The following is a 17,236-nucleotide window of genomic DNA, read 5'->3' as shown; positions in this document are numbered from 1 at the left end:
CACAGGCTGATACCAGACAAGTCCTCATCTCTTTCAGTTTCAGAAAGTACTCTTGCAGAGAAAACAGTCGGCAACATGGCTGAGTGGACAGCCTTTGAGCGTACTACCATCGAGAAGCTCTTCGCCAATTTGGACTATGAAGCCACAGGCGCTGCAGCTCTGTCCAGGTGAGCTGTTTGTTGCTGTACTTGTCTTTAAAAGAGACAGGTGTCACCTGTAGAATGAATTAGACAGCTAACCAGACGTGGTTCATTGGATAATATTACAGTTATCCCATCAAAAACAACTCGTTACTCCATTACTTCAGCTACCGAATGCTTACTGGTCCCATGTAACGATGTATCCATGCGTCTCTCTGTCCTCCAGGTGTCTGGTCGTCTATCCGTGGACCCAGAGGTATTTCACCAGCTTTGGAAACCTCTACAACGCCGCTGCCATTATCGGAAACCCGCTGATCGCCAAACACGGAGCCACCGTGCTGCACGGACTGGACCGCGCTCTGAAGAACATGGACAACATCCCAGAGACGTATAAAGAGTTGAGCGCTCTGCACTCCGAGAAACTGCACGTGGATCCTGATAACTTCAGGGTAAGACACGCAATTCTACACAAAATACATGCATTATTATTCTGCCATTTCTCAAAGTGGGCCTATACTAGACCAACAGCGTAGGGTGTTTTGTTTACAAGCTGCAGCCTAATCTAATGGTTGAACTTCTCCTCTTGTGGTGCAGCTGCTGGCCGACTGTCTCACCATCGTCGTCGCAGCCCAGTTGGGAGTTGCCTTCACCGCTGATGTGCAGGGAGCTTTCCAGAAGTTCTTGCGCGTGGTGGTGTCCGCCCTGGGAAAGCAGTACCACTAGACCAGACAGCAGAGCGCCATCCGAGGACCACCATCTTGTCCCTATCCTCTGTCAAAAGAAAATAAAACTATCTTGAAACAAGAAACAAATTGCTTGTTGTCCATGACTGTGTTCATTCATGCAGGCCTTCATTAACTCCTAAATTGAATATGCTTTACCTTGTTTTACATTGTTTTACATTGTTCCATGAGAACAAACACCATCACTATGCACCGGCAACTCTCATGGTTAACGGTAGAGAATAGGCTGGTTTTCAACACAGTTAAATTTTTCAGGAACACTGTCTTTTCGTCTCAACCTGTTTTCTTATACAAACAAATTGTCAGATGCAGTCAGGTTCATTCTTATTTTACTAGGTCAGCTGATGATGGACAGATTATGTTACCACGTCCAAAATCAAATGCTTTAAAGAGGACTGTTGTTTATCGTGCCATCAATCATTGGAATAACTGCCCACTGAACATAAGTAAATTGAATAGTAAAGTGTCTTTCAAATACCACCTGAGAATGCACTACTTAAATATGTGAGCAAAATATTCTGATGTTGATAATGATGTCTACAATGTTTTACTGTTTTTAGACAATGTTACAATGTTTTTAGATAATGATGTCTACAATGTTTTACTGTTTTTAGATTATCATTGTTAATTGTGATTGTCATATGTATCTTATGTTGTTATGTTTTGTGTTGTCTTTCTATGTGGACCCCAGGAAGACTAGCTCGCCACTTAGGTGACAGCTAATGGGGATCCTTTTTAAACAATAAACAATAAACAAGCGAATGTCCTGTAGTGCCTACATAAAAAAAATATATATATATTCCCTTATTCAGGAAACTCAGGTGCCATAGCAGGAGGGGGAGGGGAGGTACAGGTATGGGCAGGGTAATAGTAAAAGGCATAAATATAGGCAATACAATTATATCTGAATATAAAGATATGACAAAAAAGAAACAGTGTAAACAAAGGTGCAGGTGAGGGTCTGTATGCCCTATCAGTTATATTATACATTACAATAAATATAGGCAATAAAGAATCTTATCTGAATATATACTATCAGTCGGAAGACAAGGGAAGGAACGGTGAAATCACAGATTTTAGCTAGAGTGGAGAGTCCATTAGTGTGTATGTGGAGCATGACTGTCAAAGAAATGGCCATAAGTTGAGATAGAAATGTCCAATTCCATTTATTTTTATTTTATCAGCGAGGGCACAGTTGTGGCATCGTTTTTGTGTGTTGTTTTTATATCTACGTCCAAAATTGAGATCCCTCTCACAATTTACAAAAGGTGATTATAAAACAAAAAATGCAGTTTCTACACTCTAGGGTTATTAACATCCGCCATTTGTTCCATATGTACAAAAATTGCCCGTTTAGAGTCGATTTGTAGCCAAACGGTGCGGTGACACTTTCCAAAAAGTTAAAGCAACTCGAGTTGGACCAAGCCGGTCGTTTTGATACCTTACACTTGTATGTGGTGCGAAAGCTCTGGGAGGAGTTAGCGGACAGAAATCTGCGGAATAATAAAGAATAAATAAAGTGTATAGGTTTTAATAGTGTGGGTGTGACTGGCTTTGCCTGGTCACCCACACTAATTACAGTAAATGTATTTTGCAGGCTCTGAACCCCCCCCCCCCCCCCCCCCCCCCCTCAGAAACTGCATACAAGACCAAGATCAAGTTGAAGATTACACACGTATAGGCCAGCTATACTGGTGACAGAGCGATTTTTTTTTATATATTATATATATATATTTATATTTATATATATATATAATATAATGATAAATAATAATTAAAAAATGTTTTATTATTTGTATCTCATACAAGCTGTACATGTGGTCACCTGTGATGCAAGCAATCATTTCAGACTTGTTCTGACAATAAATATCTACTGTAAATATATCTTCTGTATCTATTTATCTACGTATTTATGCATTTGGAAATCATCCAAAATGTCACGTGTCCACTTAATGGAGCGAGTTTATATATATATATAATTATTATTTGTATCTTATGCAAGATGTCCACATCACCCGTGGTCACTTGTGATGCAAGCAATTAATAATTTCAGACTTGTTCTGACAATAAAGTATCTACTACTGTAAATATATCTACTATCTATTTGTTTATCTATTTGGAAAGCATCCAAGATGCCACGTGCCCACTTATCTTGGAGGTGCGGTCGGGTGTGCCCACACTTTGTTGTGTGTATATAAGTCTGGCCGCCGCCTGAGTTCAGCATCTAAGTCTCTGCTGGAACAGTCAAGATGAGTCTCACAGCCAAGGACAAGGCCGCCGTCAAGCTCTTCTGGGCAAAGATTGCCGACAAGTCTGAGGAAATCGGAACCGATGCTCTCGGCAGGTAAGCCTCAATCTCTGCAGTTTGGACCTTCTGATGGAATGTTGTGAATGTGGTCTGTATTTAAAACGGCACCTGACAACTGTTCTTACATCGTGTCACTTCAGGATGCTGGTGGTGTACCCGCAGACCAAGACTTATTTCACCCACTGGAAGGAGACGACCCCCGGCTCTGCTCCGGTCAGGAAGCACGGAATGACCGTCATGGGTGCAGTTGGCGAGGCCGTGGGCCTGATGGACGATCTGACCGGAGGCCTTCTCCCTCTCAGTGAGCTGCACGCGTTCACGCTGCGAGTGGACCCGTCCAACTTCAAGGTGAGCAGATGGTGTCCTGAGATCCACCAGCTCTACGTGAGTCTCTACATCACATGACGACACACGTGAATAACCATCTTCTGCTCTCTGCCTCCAGATCATCAACCACTGCATCCTGGTAGTTCTGGCCATCATGTACCCCAACGACTTCACCCCCGAGGTCCACGTGGCTCTGGACAAGTTCCTGGCTGCTCTGGCTCTGGCTCTGGCCGAGAAGTACCGATAAACTGCAAGCGAGAGGAGAAGCATAACCCATGATGCGCTCTGTCTTTGAATCTGATGAATAAATGTCCAAACACAAGACAATTCGTTTTCTGGTGGTTGTTGTTGTTATTGTTGTGAGTGAATGACAACTTGTTGTTGGTGGTAGGATCACATGTCTCTCTGTCAGGTGGGCTAGTGGGCGTGGCCTTAATAAGATCATTGGTGGATCAATAATTAACATTAAGCACACCATCTCAATAACCTACTGAAAATGAGCAGACTGAGCCATGAGGCCTAATTTACCACTTATTTGTTTTCAATGAGTAAATCCAGATAAAAAAAGTATGTGAGCTATGTTGCACAACTCAAATTTGATCAGCGTTTAGTAAATCTATGTTTACTGATTTAAACTAATATTAAACTAATTTATTAAACCATACTTTGAATCAAGATAATGGTGATTTCTTAACAACAACTAAAGGAAAATGCAATGAGTGTTTTGGCCAAACATAAGAAAAAACTGCCAGCTGTCAGATAAGTGCTACTTAATTGTTAAATAGCTCTACATTCCTACAGCCATCACTGAAATAGAGTACTTTTTACTAGTTTTCACCTACAATTTCCACGTGAACAGTGAACTTGTTGAACAGAATAAGCAACATATTCTCAGTAATAAACTTTGAAGAAGAAAGGATGGACAATAGACTATTAGGCTACTTAGGATAATACTATATTATACTCTTGTTTCATTCAATCTATACATGACATTGAATTTCTCTCTTTACATCCAATTTCTTCTATTTCCATAATTATCAAGCTCATAATACAAGAATTAGAACAATAAATTATTAATATTAGTATTAGTGGTATATAGTATTAAAAGCTATAAAATTTATATGATGTCATAATGGGCTATACATTAGTTATTATTATAATTATTATTTAATGCAAAAGTCATTGGGAAGGAGGCGTGAAGGATGGAAGCTGTAGTAGCTTTATTCAAAGTGTTCATCTCGATTTGTTGCTACTAAAAAGGACAAAAGTAAAACGAGTTTGTTAATCCTGTTGTTTTTAAATATATAATTTAAATAGAATCATAAATAAATTAAAATAAATACATATACAAACATTCGCTTGTTCAGGTAAAGCATATTCGATTTAGGAGTTAATGAAGGCCTGCATGAATGAACACAGTCATGGACAACAAGCCATTTGTTTCTTGTTTCAAGATAGTTTTATTTTCTTTTGACAGAGGATAGGGACAAGATGGTGGTCCTCGGATGGCGCTCTGCTGTCTGGTCTAGTGGTACTGCTTTCCCAGGGCGGACACCACCACGCGCAAGAACTTCTGGAAAGCTCCCTGCACATCAGCGGTGAAGGCGGCTCCCAACTGGGCTGCGACGACGATGGTGAGACAGTCGGCCAGCAGCTGAACCACAAGAGGAGAAGTTCAACCATTAGATTAGGCTGCAGCTTGTAAACAAAACACCCTACGCTGTTGGTCTAGTATAGGCCCACTTTGAGAAATGGCAGAATAATAATGCATGTATTTTGTGTAGAATTGCGTGTCTTACCCTGAAGTTATCAGGATCCACGTGCAGTTTCTCGGAGTGCAGAGCGCTCAACTCTTTATACGTCTCTGGGATGTTGTCCATGTTCTTCAGAGCGCGGTCCAGTCCGTGCAGCACGGTGGCTCCGTGTTTGGCGATCAGCGGGTTTCCGATAATGGCAGCGGCGTTGTAGAGGTTTCCAAAGCTGGTGAAATACCTCTGGGTCCAGGGATAGACGACCAGACACCTGGAGGACAGAGAGACGCATGGATACATCGTTACATGGGACCAGTAAGCATTCGGTAGCTGAAGTAATGGAGTAACGAGTTGTTTTTGATGGGATAACTGTAATATTATCCAATGAACCACGTCTGGTTAGCTGTCTAATTCATTCTACAGGTGACACCTGTCTCTTTTAAAGGCAAGTACAGCAACAAACAGCTCACCTGGACAGAGCTGCAGCGCCTGTGGCTTCATAGTCCAAATGGGCGAAGAGCTTCTCGATGGTATCACGCTCAAAGGTTGTCCACTCAGCCATGTTGCCGACTGTTTTCTCTGCAAGAGTACTTTCTGAAACTGAAAGAGATGAGGACTTGTCTGGTATCGGCCTGTGTCTGTAACCGTTATTTAAAGGAACCCTTCTCCCCTCCCAGTCTGTGATTGGTCGCAGGAGGATTGTGGGCTGGTCCATCAAAATGCTACAGATCTTTAGATAATACAAGATAACGAGCAGAGAAAGTCTGCATGCTGTTGATTGGTTGTTTCTGTTGTTTCTAATGAATTCTATAATCTAGCAATTCACTGGCAACACAGTAATATGACTTAAACATTGTTGGACATTTTATCCATTTATATAGGTCTAGAAGATATTCGATATTTGGAAGAAATATATATATATTTGTATTATTATTATTGTTATTATTATGTTTATTTTTTTACAACAATTGTATAGATCTTTTCTTCTTCGTCATTCCTCACTATCTGTTACTACAACAACAACAACAACAACAACAACAATATACAACACGTGAAAACTAAACAGTTTTGCACACATACATTTCCTTTGACAGTTATGGAAAGTAAATTAGTTTGAATGTGGCCAATACACTATATTGTGTACTTATAAAACGAAGCAATATTAATATATATACATAAAATATCTTAGTCTTTATACATTTGGTCAAATGTGTCAACAAAGTAAAAATGAGGAGGCATTGGTGCATAATGTTCATCGAGAATGCGAGTCAGTTGCCATCACAAAGATCTTGTTTTGGAGCAACATTAAAAGCCTGCTTTTCTTTATCATAAATCGATCAATAGAGACCGTATTAGATTCCCAATTATCATATCTTGGGGTATCATTGGAAAGCCACATTCATTGGCTACAACCCTGTTGTACGCCTCACATACCGGCATGTAACTCGAGAACCGCTGAACAGATTGTCACCTGAAAGGGCAATTGACAGGCAACAAACAGGGCTTTAATTCTATCTATACATTGTATTAAAAGAAATGCACACCCAAGCCGCTAGAGGTCGGCAAAGTGGCATTGCGAATCGTCCTCATGAGAGCCCACATGTGGGCCCTTGGATGTTAAGAGGTTAATGTTTATTTTTTTATTAATTTTTTTTTGCCAAGAGTAAAGACCATAACCCTATCAAAAACAGTAGTCAAAGTGTATATTTGAATTTTTACCGATGTTTTATACGATTTACCGAAAATAAAAATGTATCTGAAAAATGCTAATTATATCTCTTATCGTAAAACCGAAAGGAAATGACTAAATCCAGATTTAACCCTGCCATTGGAAAGAGGAGCCTTTTCCCTATCCATATGTATGATTTGGCCATAATAAGGTCAAGGTCAAGTTCAAGGTCAAATATGAATTTATAATTAAAATCGATTATCATTTATTACTGTATCTACAAATCCTTCTGTTTAATCATCTTCCCTTTATTCATTTGCTTAGATTTTTTTACACTTGATCTCAAGAAGGTGGTGAATGAGCTCAGTGAGTGGGCTCGGTTTGCTCACAATTGTAACATGGTGTTATTCACCGGCACAGATGCAAAAATAAACATAATTTATATTCTCCTTTTTTCCATTACAATTTACTCAAGCCTAGTAACAGACACAATATTTCTGACAGTGAAAATACATTCCCCCAGGTCCCTAGATGCTCCTAGATACCAAGAACATGCTAATTGGCCTTGTAGAAGTGAAGCAATCTTCCATTTACTTAGGCATGTACCTTTAGGCGAAATTTCTGAAAATAGGGCTACAGCTTAACAAGGTCCCAATATAGGGGGACCCTGCTTTTCTTTATCATAAATCGATCAATAGAGACCGTATTAGATCCCCAATTATCATATCATGGGGTATCATTGGAAAGCCACACTCATTGGCTACAACCCTGTGCAAAGACTTTCGAGATCGCCAAATTATTGACGGAGCTAGAGCCCCGGGAGTCGGGGGTGGTAATGTGTACTTTTGCGTACTTTGGGGCACGCCTCACATATTGGCATGTAACTCGAGAACCGCTGAACGGATTTTGTCACCTGAAAGGGCAATCGACAGGCAACAAATAGGATCTATATATTGTATTAAAAGAAATGCACACCCGAGCCACTAGAGGTCGGCAAAGAATCGTCCACATGTGGGCCCTTGGATGTTAAGAGGTCAATGTTTTTAAATATTTTTTTTGTAGCCAAGAGTAAAGACCATAACCCTATCAAAAACAGTAGTCAAAGTGTATATTTTCATTTTTACCTGTGTTTTATACAATTTATCGGAAATACAAATTTATCGGAAAATGCTAATTATCGTAAAAAGAAGAAATTACTAAATCCAGATTCAACCCTGCCATTGTAAAGAGGAGCATTTTCCCTATCCATAGATGTATGATTTGGCCATAATAAGGTCAAGGTCAAGGTCAAATATGAATTTATAATTAAAGTCGATTATCATTAATTACTGTATCTACAAATCCTTCTGTTTAATCATCTTCCCGCGGTTCATTTGCTTAGATTTTTTGTACACATGATCTCAATAAGGTGGTGAATGAGCTCAGTGAGCATTTTCTCCTACCTGTATACATTTTTGATCATCATCATCAAAATCATAAATCATAATTAATCATAATTAATTTATTCATTACAATTGAATAATTACTAGTAACAGACACAATATTTCTGACACTGGAAATACATACCCCCAGGTCCCTAGATGTTCCTAGATACCAAGAACATGCAAATTGACTTTGCAGAAGTGGAGCAATCTTCCATTTACTTAGGCATGTACCTTTAGGCGAAAACTGTCTACAGATTAACAGGTTAAAATGAATCTCTAATATAATCTGGTTTAAATGTAATACTGCTTAGTTTAAAACCAAGTAAATGATAAACCACGATTTAATCCAATTTAAAAGATACTGTAAATCTGTAATCCTATATATATATATTGATCTCGTGCAAGCTGTTCACATCCCCCGTGGTCACCTGTGTTTTAAGAAATAATTCCAGACTTGCTCGACAAAGTATATATCTACTGTATCTCGGCAGTGGGTCAGGAGGTACAGCGGTCGTCTGGTAATGAGACGGTTCAATTCCAGCTTCTCCCGGCAGCGCGTCGAACAAGACACTTAACCCCTAACTGATCCCGATGAGCAGGTTGGGACCTTGCACCCAGGCCCGGACTGGCCATCGGGAGCACCGGGAGTTTTCCCGGTGGCCTGGCCTGCGAAAAGAAAAAAAAGAAGAAATTATATATTTTTTTTATTATAATATATATATATTTTTTTTTTGCCAGGCCATTGTTTCTAGTTGTGGCGGCGGCGCGGCGCAATAGTTAGATAACCTAGGTGGGTGGGGAACAACCAGGATTTCACTGTCTGCGACAGAGTTGGAGAACTATCTGACTCTCTCTCCCTCACGCGGATCACACACACACAATGGAGCCGTGCTGCCGCTTGTGATTGGTGGAGGCGGGACCAGGCGATACAACTGATTGACAGCGGATGCGGCGAATGGAATGGCAGATGGCACTCAGATGCAGAATAACAGCCAGGCAGTGAGCCAGGTAGTGAGAGACTCGGGAGAGATACAGTAGAGCGAAAGTCAATTAATGTTGATGTCAAGATGGACAGTGGAAGAAAGAGAAAGGGTGGAGGAGAGAGGGATAAAACAAAGAAAAAGAAAGGCCCTTACAGGAGATGCTGCTAAATCTGGCAACATTTATCAAATGTTTTCTTGCACCAAGGTCAAGGAACCAGCAGGTTAGTCAGTGATAAAAATAAACATGTGGATGTTAGCTAGCTAACGTTACCATGCAATGCATCATCTCCCCTGTCAAAAGCCCAATGTTAAATCTGCCAAGAAACAAATAAATAATTTAACCCTTGTGTCTGAAAACTAAAGTGTTATACTCTTACCATATTAGGGGACTAAATTGAAAAACGCCATAAAAAGATTATATGTTGAAATAATTTCCCACTTTCTTTTCCATAAATATTGTATTCAACTTCAGATTAAAAATGAAATACTCCCACTTTTCTGAAAGGAGTTGTTAAATCTGACATTACAAAAAACAATATGTGGTGGTTATGATTGGGGCTGAAGTTGAATAAACTATTTATGAAAGAGAAACTCAAAATAATTCAAAGATAATTCAAAGATTACACACCTTTGCCACATATATTGGCTACAAACATAATCACTGCAAAGTTATCAAAAAATAAGAATCTGATCAGACACAACTGTTAAGTTGTTGTTCCCTTTCTAATTTCCTCAAAAACATCTAGTCTAGTTAATGTGATCAATATTATTTGACAATTGATGCTTTTTGTTGGACATTTCAGTCAGTGCATGAGCTCATACTTTAAAATGATTGAGACAACGCAATCTTCTGTCTCCGTTGTGCATGCATGCGTGTGCTCACCACACGCGATACATGTGTCACTATTCTGGTAGTGGCTACTGTTATTATAGTATTGTAATGAAAGGTTTGTTATTTAATGTTTGTGTAAAGGGCTATTTTAACTGTTGATGGGTATTGCATCAGTAAAGTGAATATGCAATTCAAAACTGGCCCCTGTAAATGTCCTAACCCAACCCCCTCCAATGTACAGTCAGTTACCTAGTATGGTTGTCAATAGTCCAATGTACAATTTTGCTTGTTTGTACAGTGTCTCCCCCCCCCCCCTCAATGTACAGTTTTGCTTGTTTATACAGTGTTTCTCCCCCCCCCCCCCCCCAACCACCTCCAATGTAAATTACCCAGTATGGTTGACAATATCCCAATGTACCCAACCCCCCCCCACACAACCCCACCCAACCTCCTCCAATGTACAGTTTCTACGTCAAATGTATATACTCCCTTTTCTTGACTCCTTCTGTATCACAAACAGTACTGTATTTAAAAATCTGGTATGTCATAAATGTATAGATGTAGCAGTACTGAATATCTGTATGTCATGTATGTCATATATGTCCTGATGAATTGAAAATGGGGGACCCTGATGTAAACAAGACGAAAGTCTTTCTCTGGTCTGCATCCCCTTAACAATTGTGTGTATTGAGCCGTACTGTATTGTACCCATTCTGCAATCTGTTAATAAAATTTCCAATCAATCAATCAATCAATCAATGGTATTGTGCTCTTGCTCTGTTTGAATAGGTGGAGAGAGTGGTTAACTGTATTATAATAGTAAATAGAAAAATATGTTGTGCTCTTCCTTTTTTCTTTTTGAAGGTGGAGAGAGTAGCATTGCTAGTGCCACAACAGTTTTATTTGAGGTTCATAACAGTACATTGTACTAAGCAATTGTTGGCTCATTAGTTTGTGATTCACATGCACTCAAATTCACCAGAATGCAGGAAATTAAGTCTTTGTAACAAAAGAATTCCTGGTGGGGGACCCCCAGACCCCCGTTTAAAAAGTGGCCTGATTGGGGCTATATTTCACGCTATATCTCCCGGTATGAATAATTTCCCCAGTCCGGCCCTGCTTGCACCCCATCGGTGTGTGAATGTGAAACATAAATTGTATATAAATGCAGTCCATAAAATTTATTTATGTATTTGGAAAGCATCCAAGATGCCACGTGCCCACTTATCTTGGAGGTGCGGTCGGGTGTGCCCACACTTTGTTGTGTGTATATAAGTCTGGCCGCCGCCTGAGTTCAGCATCTAAGTCTCTGCTGGAACAGTCAAGATGAGTCTCACAGCCAAGGACAAGGCCGCCGTCAAGCTCTTCTGGGCAAAGATTGCCGACAAGTCTGAGGAAATCGGAACCGATGCTCTCGGCAGGTAAGCCTCAATCTCTGCAGTTTGGACCTTCTGATGGAATGTTGTGAATGTGGTCTGTATTTAAAACGGCACCTGACAACTGTTCTTACATTGTGTCATTTCAGGATGCTGGTGGTGTACCCGCAGACCAAGACTTATTTCACCCACTGGAAGGAGACGACCCCCGGCTCTGCTCCGGTCAGGAAGCACGGAATGACCGTCATGGGTGCAGTTGGCGAGGCCGTGGGCCTGATGGACGATCTGACCGGAGGCCTTCTCCCTCTCAGTGAGCTGCACGCGTTCACGCTGCGAGTGGACCCGTCCAACTTCAAGGTGAGCAGATGGTGTCCTGAGATCCACCAGCTCTACATGAGTCTCTACATCACATGACGACACACGTGAATAACCATGTGCTGCTCTCTGCCTCTAGATCATCAACCACTGCATCCTGGTAGTTCTGGCCATCATGTACCCCAACGACTTCACCCCCGAGGTCCACGTGGCTCTGGACAAGTTCCTGGCTGCTCTGGCTCTGGCTCTGGCCGAGAAGTACCGATAAACTGCAAGCGAGAGGAGAAGCATAACCCATGATGCGCTCTGTCTTTGAATCTGATCTGAATAAATGTCCAAACACAAGACAATTCGTTTTCTGGTGGTTGTTGTTGTTATTGTTGTGAGTGAATGACAACTTGTTGTTGGTGGTAGGATCACATGTCTCTCTGTCAGGTGGGCTAGTGGGCGTGGCCTTAATAAGATCATTGGTGGATCAATAATTAACATTAAGCACACCATCTCAATAACCTACTGAAAATGAGCAGACTGAGCCATGAGGCCTAATTTACCACTTATTTGTTTTCAATGAGTAAATCCAGATAAAAAAATTATGTGAGCTATGTTGCACAACTCAAATTTGATCAGCGTTTAGTAAATCTATGTTTACTGATTTAAACTAATATTAAACTAATTTATTAAACCATACTTTGAATCAAGATAATGGTGATTTCTTAACAACAACTAAAGGAAAATGCAATGAGTGTTTTGGCCAAACATAAGAAAAAACGGCCAGCTGTCAGATAAGTGCTACTTAATTGTTAAATAGCTCTACATTCCTACAGCCATCACTGAAATAGAGTACTTTTTACTAGTTTTCACCTACAATTTCCACATGAACAGTGAACTTGTTGAACAGAATAAGCAACATATTCTCAGTAATAAACTTTGAAGAAGAAAGGATGGACAATAGACTATTAGGCTACTTAGGATAATACTATATTATACTCTTGTTTCATTCAATCTATACATGACATTGAATTTCTCTCTTTACATCCAATTTCTTCTATTTCCATAATTATCAAGCTCATAATACAAGAATTAGAACAATAAATTATTAATATTAGTATTAGTGGTATATAGTATTAAAAGCTATAAAATGTATATGATGTCATAATGGGCTATACATTAGTTATTATTATAATTATTATTTAATGCAAAAGTCATTGGGAAGGAGGCGTGAAGGATGGAAGCTGTAGTAGCTTTATTCAAAGTGTTCATCTCGATTTGTTGCTACTAAAAAGGACAAAAGTAAAACGAGTTTGTTAATCCTGTTGTTTTTAAATATATAATTTAAATAGAATCATAAATAAATTAAAATAAATACATATACAAACATTCGCTTGTTCAGGTAAAGCATATTCGATTTAGGAGTTAATGAAGGCCTGCATGAATGAACACAGTCATGGACAACAAGCCATTTGTTTCTTGTTTCAAGATAGTTTTATTTTCTTTTGACAGAGGATAGGGACAAGATGGTGGTCCTCGGATGGCGCTCTGCTGTCTGGTCTAGTGGTACTGCTTTCCCAGGGCGGACACCACCACGCGCAAGAACTTCTGGAAAGCTCCCTGCACATCAGCGGTGAAGGCGGCTCCCAACTGGGCTGCGACGACGATGGTGAGACAGTCGGCCAGCAGCTGCACCACAAGAGGAGACGTTCAACCATTAGATTAGGCTGCAGCTTGTGAACAAAACACCCTACGCTGTTGGTCTAGTATAGGCCCACTTTGAGAAATGGCAGAATAATAATGCATGTGTTTTGTGTAGAATTGCGTGTCTTACCCTGAAGTTATCGGGATCCACGTGCAGTTTCTCGGAGTGCAGAGCGCTCAACTCTTTATATGTCTCTGGGATGTTGTCCATGTTCTTCAGAGCGCGGTCCAGTCCGTGCAGCACGGTGGCTCCGTGTTTGGCGATCAGCGGGTTTCCGATAATGGCAGCGGCGTTGTAGAGGTTTCCAAAGCTGGTGAAATACCTCTGGGTCCACGGATAGACGACCAGACACCTGGAGAACAGAGAGACACATGGATACATCGTTACATGGGACCAGTAAGCATTCGGTAGCTGAAGTAATGGAGTAACGAGTTGTTTTTGATGGGATAACTGTAATATTATCCAATGAACCACGTCTGGTTAGCTGTCTAATTCATTCTACAGGTGACACCTGTCTCTTTTAAAGGCAAGTACAGCAACAAACAGCTCACCTGGACAGAGCTGCAGCGCCTGTGGCTTCATAGTCCAAATGGGCGAAGAGCTTCTCGATGGTATCACGCTCAAAGGTTGTCCACTCAGCCATGTTGCCGACTGTTTTCTCTGCAAGAGTACTTTCTGAAACTGAAAGAGATGAGGACTTGTCTGGTATCGGCCTGTGTCTGTAACCGTTATTTAAAGGAACCCTTCTCCCCTCCCAGTCTGTGATTGGTCGCAGGAGGATTGTGGGCTGGTCCATCAAAATGCTACAGATCTTTAGATAATACAAGATAACGAGCAGAGAAAGTCTGCATGCTGTTGATTGGTCGTTTCTGTTGTTTCTAATGAATTCTATAATCTAGCAATTCACTGGCAGCAACACAGTAAATGTGACTTAAACATTGTTGGACATTTTATCCATTTATATAGGTCTAGAAGATATTCGATATTTGGAAGAAATATATATATATTTGTATTATTATTAGTTATTATTATGTTTATTTTTTTACAACAATTGTATAGATCTTTTCTTCTTCGTCATTCCTCACCATCTGTTACTACAACAACAACAACAACAACAACAACGATATACAACACGTGAAAACTAAACAGTTTTGCACACATACATTTCCTTTGACAGTTATGGAAAGTAAATTAGTTTGAATGTGGCCAATACACTATATTGTGTACTTATAAAACGAAGCAATATTAATATATATACATAAAATATCTTAGTCTTTATACATTTGTTTAAATGTGTCAACAAAGTAAAAATGAGGAGGCATTGGTGCATAATGTTCATCGAGAATGCGAGTCAGTTGCCATCACAAAGATCTTGTTTTGGAGCAACATTAAAAGCCTGCTTTTCTTTATCATAAATCGATCAATAGAGACCGTATTAGATCCCCAATTATCATATCTTGGGGTATCATTGGAAAGCCACACTCATTGGCTACAACCCTGTTGTACGCCTCACATAGCGGCATGTAACTCGAGAACCGCTGAACAGATTTTGTCACCTGAAAGGGCAATTGACAGGCAACAAACAGGGCTTTAATTCTATCTATACATTGTATTAAAAGAAATGCACACACAAGCCGCTAGAGGTCGGCAAAGTGGCATCGCGAATCGTCCTCATGAGAGCCCACATGTGGGCCCTTGGATGTTAAGCGGTTAATGTTTTATTTAAAAAAAAAAAAAAAAAGATTGCCAAGAGTAACGACCATAACCCTATCAAAACAGCAGTCAAAGTGTATATTTTCATTTTTACCGATGTTTTATACGATTTACTGAAAATAAGAATTTATCGGAAAAATGCTAATTATATCTCTTTTATCGTAAAACCGAAAGGAAATGACTAAATCCAGATTTAACCCTGCCATTGGAAAGAGGAGCATTTTCCCTATCCATAGATGTATGATTTGGCCATAATAAGGCCAAGGTCAAGTTCAAGGTCAAATATGAATTTATAATTAAAGTCGATTATCATTAATTACTGTATCTACAAATCCTTCTGTTTAATCATCTTCCCTTTATTCATTTGCTTAGATTTTTTGTACACATGATCTCAATAAGGTGGTGAGTGAGCTCAGTGAGCATTTTCTCCTACCTGTATCGATTTTTGATCATCATCATCAAAATCATTAATCATAATTAATCATAAATGTATTCATTACAATTGAATAATTACTAGTAACAGACACAATATTTCTGACACTGGTAATACATTCCCCCATGTCCCTAGATGCTCCTAGATACCAAGAACATGCTAATTGACCTTGCAGAAGTGGAGCAATCTTCCATTTACTTAGGCATGTACCTTTAGGCGAAAACGGTCTACAGATTAACAGGTTAAAATTAATCTCTAATATAATCTGGTTTAAATGTAATACTGCTTAGTTTAAAACCAAGTAAATGATAAACCACGATTTAATCCAATTTAAAAGATACTGTAAATCTGTAATCCTATATATATATATTGATCTCGTGCAAGCTGTTCACAGCCCCCGTGGTCACCTGTGTTTTAAGAAATAATTCCAGACTTGCTCGACAAAGTATATATCTACTGTATCTCGGCAGTGGGTCAGGAGGTACAGCGGTCGTCTGGTAATGAGACGGTTCGATCCCAGCTCCTCCCGGCAGCGCGTCGAACAAGACACTTAACCCCTAACTGACCCCGATGAGCAGGTTGGGACCTTGCACCCCATCGGTGGGTGAATGTGAGGCATAAATTGTAAAGCGCTTTGGATAAAAGCACTATATAAATGCAGTCCATTACATTTATTTATGTATTTGGAAAGCATCCAAGATGCCACATGCCCTTATCTCGGAGGTGCGGTCGGGTGTGCCCACACTTTGTTGTGTGTATATAAGTCTGGCCGCCGCCTGAGTTCAGCATCTAAGTCTCTGCTGGAACAGTCAAGATGAGTCTCACAGCCAAGGACAAGGCCGCCGTCAAGCTCTTCTGGGCAAAGATTGCCGACAAGTCTGAGGAAATCGGAACCGATGCTCTCGGCAGGTAAGCCTCAATCTCTGCAGTTTGGACCTTCTGATGGAATGTTGTGAATGTGGTCTCTATTTAAAACGGCACCTGACAACTGTTCTCACATTGTGTCATGTCAGGATGCTGGTGGTGTACCCGCAGACCAAGACTTATTTCACCCACTGGAAGGAGACGACCCCCGGCTCTGCTCCGGTCAGGAAGCACGGAATGACCGTCATGGGTGCAGTTGGCGAGGCCGTGGGCCTGATGGACGATCTGACCGGAGGCCTTCTCCCTCTCAGTGAGCTGCACGCCTTCACGCTGCGAGTGGACCCGTCCAACTTCAAGGTGAGCAGATGGTGTCCTGAGATCCACCAGCTCTACGTGAGTCTCTACATCACATGACGACACAAGTGACTAACCATCTTCTGCTCTCTGCCTCCAGATCATCAACCACTGCATCCTGGTAGTTCTGGCCATCATGTACCCCAACGACTTCACCCCTGAGGTCCACGTGGCTCTGGACAAGTTCCTGGCTGCTCTGGCTCTGGCTCTGGCCGAGAAGTACCGATAAACTGCAAGCAAGAGGAGAAGCATAACCCATGATGCGCTCTGTCTTTGAATCTGATCTGAATAAATGTCCAAATGCAAGACAA

At 40.5% G+C, this 17,236-nt stretch overlaps 6 protein-coding genes across 6 annotated transcripts; 4 read left to right on the top strand and 2 right to left on the bottom strand.

Moving 5' to 3' along the window:
- On the top strand, positions 1 to 952 carry LOC311241030 (hemoglobin subunit beta-2-like). Its single transcript, XM_084329699.1, has 3 exons — positions 1 to 167; positions 367 to 589; positions 735 to 952. The coding sequence occupies exons 1-3, from the start codon at positions 76 to 78 to the stop codon at positions 861 to 863; spliced, it is 444 nt and encodes a 147-aa protein (XP_084185825.1). The 5' UTR covers positions 1 to 75; the 3' UTR covers positions 864 to 952.
- Positions 953 to 3,074: 2,122 nt separating this feature from the next.
- On the top strand, positions 3,075 to 3,845 carry LOC311240165 (hemoglobin embryonic subunit alpha-like). Its single transcript, XM_084328705.1, has 3 exons — positions 3,075 to 3,227; positions 3,332 to 3,539; positions 3,637 to 3,845. Exons 1-3 carry the CDS (start codon positions 3,133 to 3,135, stop codon positions 3,763 to 3,765), a joined length of 432 nt encoding a protein of 143 aa, XP_084184831.1. The 5' UTR covers positions 3,075 to 3,132; the 3' UTR covers positions 3,766 to 3,845.
- Positions 3,846 to 4,954: 1,109 nt separating this feature from the next.
- LOC311239960 (hemoglobin subunit beta-2-like) lies at positions 4,955 to 5,908 on the bottom strand. Its single transcript, XM_084328427.1, has 3 exons — positions 5,740 to 5,908; positions 5,318 to 5,540; positions 4,955 to 5,172 (listed from the first exon to the last, which is right to left on the bottom strand). The coding sequence occupies exons 1-3, from the start codon at positions 5,829 to 5,831 to the stop codon at positions 5,044 to 5,046; spliced, it is 444 nt and encodes a 147-aa protein (XP_084184553.1). The 5' UTR covers positions 5,832 to 5,908; the 3' UTR covers positions 4,955 to 5,043.
- Positions 5,909 to 11,445: 5,537 nt separating this feature from the next.
- LOC311241228 (hemoglobin embryonic subunit alpha-like) lies at positions 11,446 to 12,218 on the top strand. The gene is made up of 3 exons (XM_084329984.1): positions 11,446 to 11,598; positions 11,703 to 11,910; positions 12,008 to 12,218. Exons 1-3 carry the CDS (start codon positions 11,504 to 11,506, stop codon positions 12,134 to 12,136), a joined length of 432 nt encoding a protein of 143 aa, XP_084186110.1. The 5' UTR covers positions 11,446 to 11,503; the 3' UTR covers positions 12,137 to 12,218.
- Positions 12,219 to 13,327: 1,109 nt separating this feature from the next.
- LOC311240800 (hemoglobin subunit beta-2-like) lies at positions 13,328 to 14,279 on the bottom strand. The gene is made up of 3 exons (XM_084329389.1): positions 14,113 to 14,279; positions 13,691 to 13,913; positions 13,328 to 13,545 (listed from the first exon to the last, which is right to left on the bottom strand). The coding sequence occupies exons 1-3, from the start codon at positions 14,202 to 14,204 to the stop codon at positions 13,417 to 13,419; spliced, it is 444 nt and encodes a 147-aa protein (XP_084185515.1). The 5' UTR covers positions 14,205 to 14,279; the 3' UTR covers positions 13,328 to 13,416.
- Positions 14,280 to 16,463: 2,184 nt separating this feature from the next.
- On the top strand, positions 16,464 to 17,236 carry LOC311240236 (hemoglobin embryonic subunit alpha-like). The gene is made up of 3 exons (XM_084328785.1): positions 16,464 to 16,616; positions 16,721 to 16,928; positions 17,026 to 17,236. The coding sequence occupies exons 1-3, from the start codon at positions 16,522 to 16,524 to the stop codon at positions 17,152 to 17,154; spliced, it is 432 nt and encodes a 143-aa protein (XP_084184911.1). The 5' UTR covers positions 16,464 to 16,521; the 3' UTR covers positions 17,155 to 17,236.

Source organism: Notolepis coatsorum (assembly GCF_963971535.1).
Source record: "Notolepis coatsorum genome assembly, chromosome: 14".
Taxonomy (NCBI): domain Eukaryota; kingdom Metazoa; phylum Chordata; class Actinopteri; order Aulopiformes; family Paralepididae; genus Notolepis; species Notolepis coatsorum.
Note: the sequence above shows the minus strand (reverse complement) of the source record. Positions and strands in the feature narration are given on the sequence as shown.

Bases quoted from the DNA above. Each gene is read 5' to 3' on its own strand.
- LOC311240165 (XM_084328705.1), top strand. From the start codon at position 3,133: ATGAGTCTCACAGCCAAGGACAAGGCCGCCGTCAAGCTCTTCTGGGCA. The intron at 3,228-3,331 runs GTAAGCCTCAAT...GTGTCACTTCAG, and splicing joins GGAACCGATGCTCTCGGCAG to GATGCTGGTGGTGTACCCGC. The intron at 3,540-3,636 runs GTGAGCAGATGG...CTCTGCCTCCAG, and splicing joins TGGACCCGTCCAACTTCAAG to ATCATCAACCACTGCATCCT.
- LOC311240800 (XM_084329389.1), bottom strand. From the start codon at position 14,204: ATGGCTGAGTGGACAACCTTTGAGCGTGATACCATCGAGAAGCTCTTC. The intron at 13,914-14,112 runs GTGAGCTGTTTG...TCTGTTCTCCAG, and splicing joins GGCGCTGCAGCTCTGTCCAG to GTGTCTGGTCGTCTATCCGT. The intron at 13,546-13,690 runs GTAAGACACGCA...CTTGTGGTGCAG, and splicing joins TGGATCCCGATAACTTCAGG to CTGCTGGCCGACTGTCTCAC.
- LOC311240236 (XM_084328785.1), top strand. From the start codon at position 16,522: ATGAGTCTCACAGCCAAGGACAAGGCCGCCGTCAAGCTCTTCTGGGCA. The intron at 16,617-16,720 runs GTAAGCCTCAAT...GTGTCATGTCAG, and splicing joins GGAACCGATGCTCTCGGCAG to GATGCTGGTGGTGTACCCGC. The intron at 16,929-17,025 runs GTGAGCAGATGG...CTCTGCCTCCAG, and splicing joins TGGACCCGTCCAACTTCAAG to ATCATCAACCACTGCATCCT.
- LOC311239960 (XM_084328427.1), bottom strand. From the start codon at position 5,831: ATGGCTGAGTGGACAACCTTTGAGCGTGATACCATCGAGAAGCTCTTC. The intron at 5,541-5,739 runs GTGAGCTGTTTG...TCTGTCCTCCAG, and splicing joins GGCGCTGCAGCTCTGTCCAG to GTGTCTGGTCGTCTATCCCT. The intron at 5,173-5,317 runs GTAAGACACGCA...CTTGTGGTTCAG, and splicing joins TGGATCCTGATAACTTCAGG to CTGCTGGCCGACTGTCTCAC.
- LOC311241030 (XM_084329699.1), top strand. From the start codon at position 76: ATGGCTGAGTGGACAGCCTTTGAGCGTACTACCATCGAGAAGCTCTTC. The intron at 168-366 runs GTGAGCTGTTTG...TCTGTCCTCCAG, and splicing joins GGCGCTGCAGCTCTGTCCAG to GTGTCTGGTCGTCTATCCGT. The intron at 590-734 runs GTAAGACACGCA...CTTGTGGTGCAG, and splicing joins TGGATCCTGATAACTTCAGG to CTGCTGGCCGACTGTCTCAC.
- LOC311241228 (XM_084329984.1), top strand. From the start codon at position 11,504: ATGAGTCTCACAGCCAAGGACAAGGCCGCCGTCAAGCTCTTCTGGGCA. The intron at 11,599-11,702 runs GTAAGCCTCAAT...GTGTCATTTCAG, and splicing joins GGAACCGATGCTCTCGGCAG to GATGCTGGTGGTGTACCCGC. The intron at 11,911-12,007 runs GTGAGCAGATGG...CTCTGCCTCTAG, and splicing joins TGGACCCGTCCAACTTCAAG to ATCATCAACCACTGCATCCT.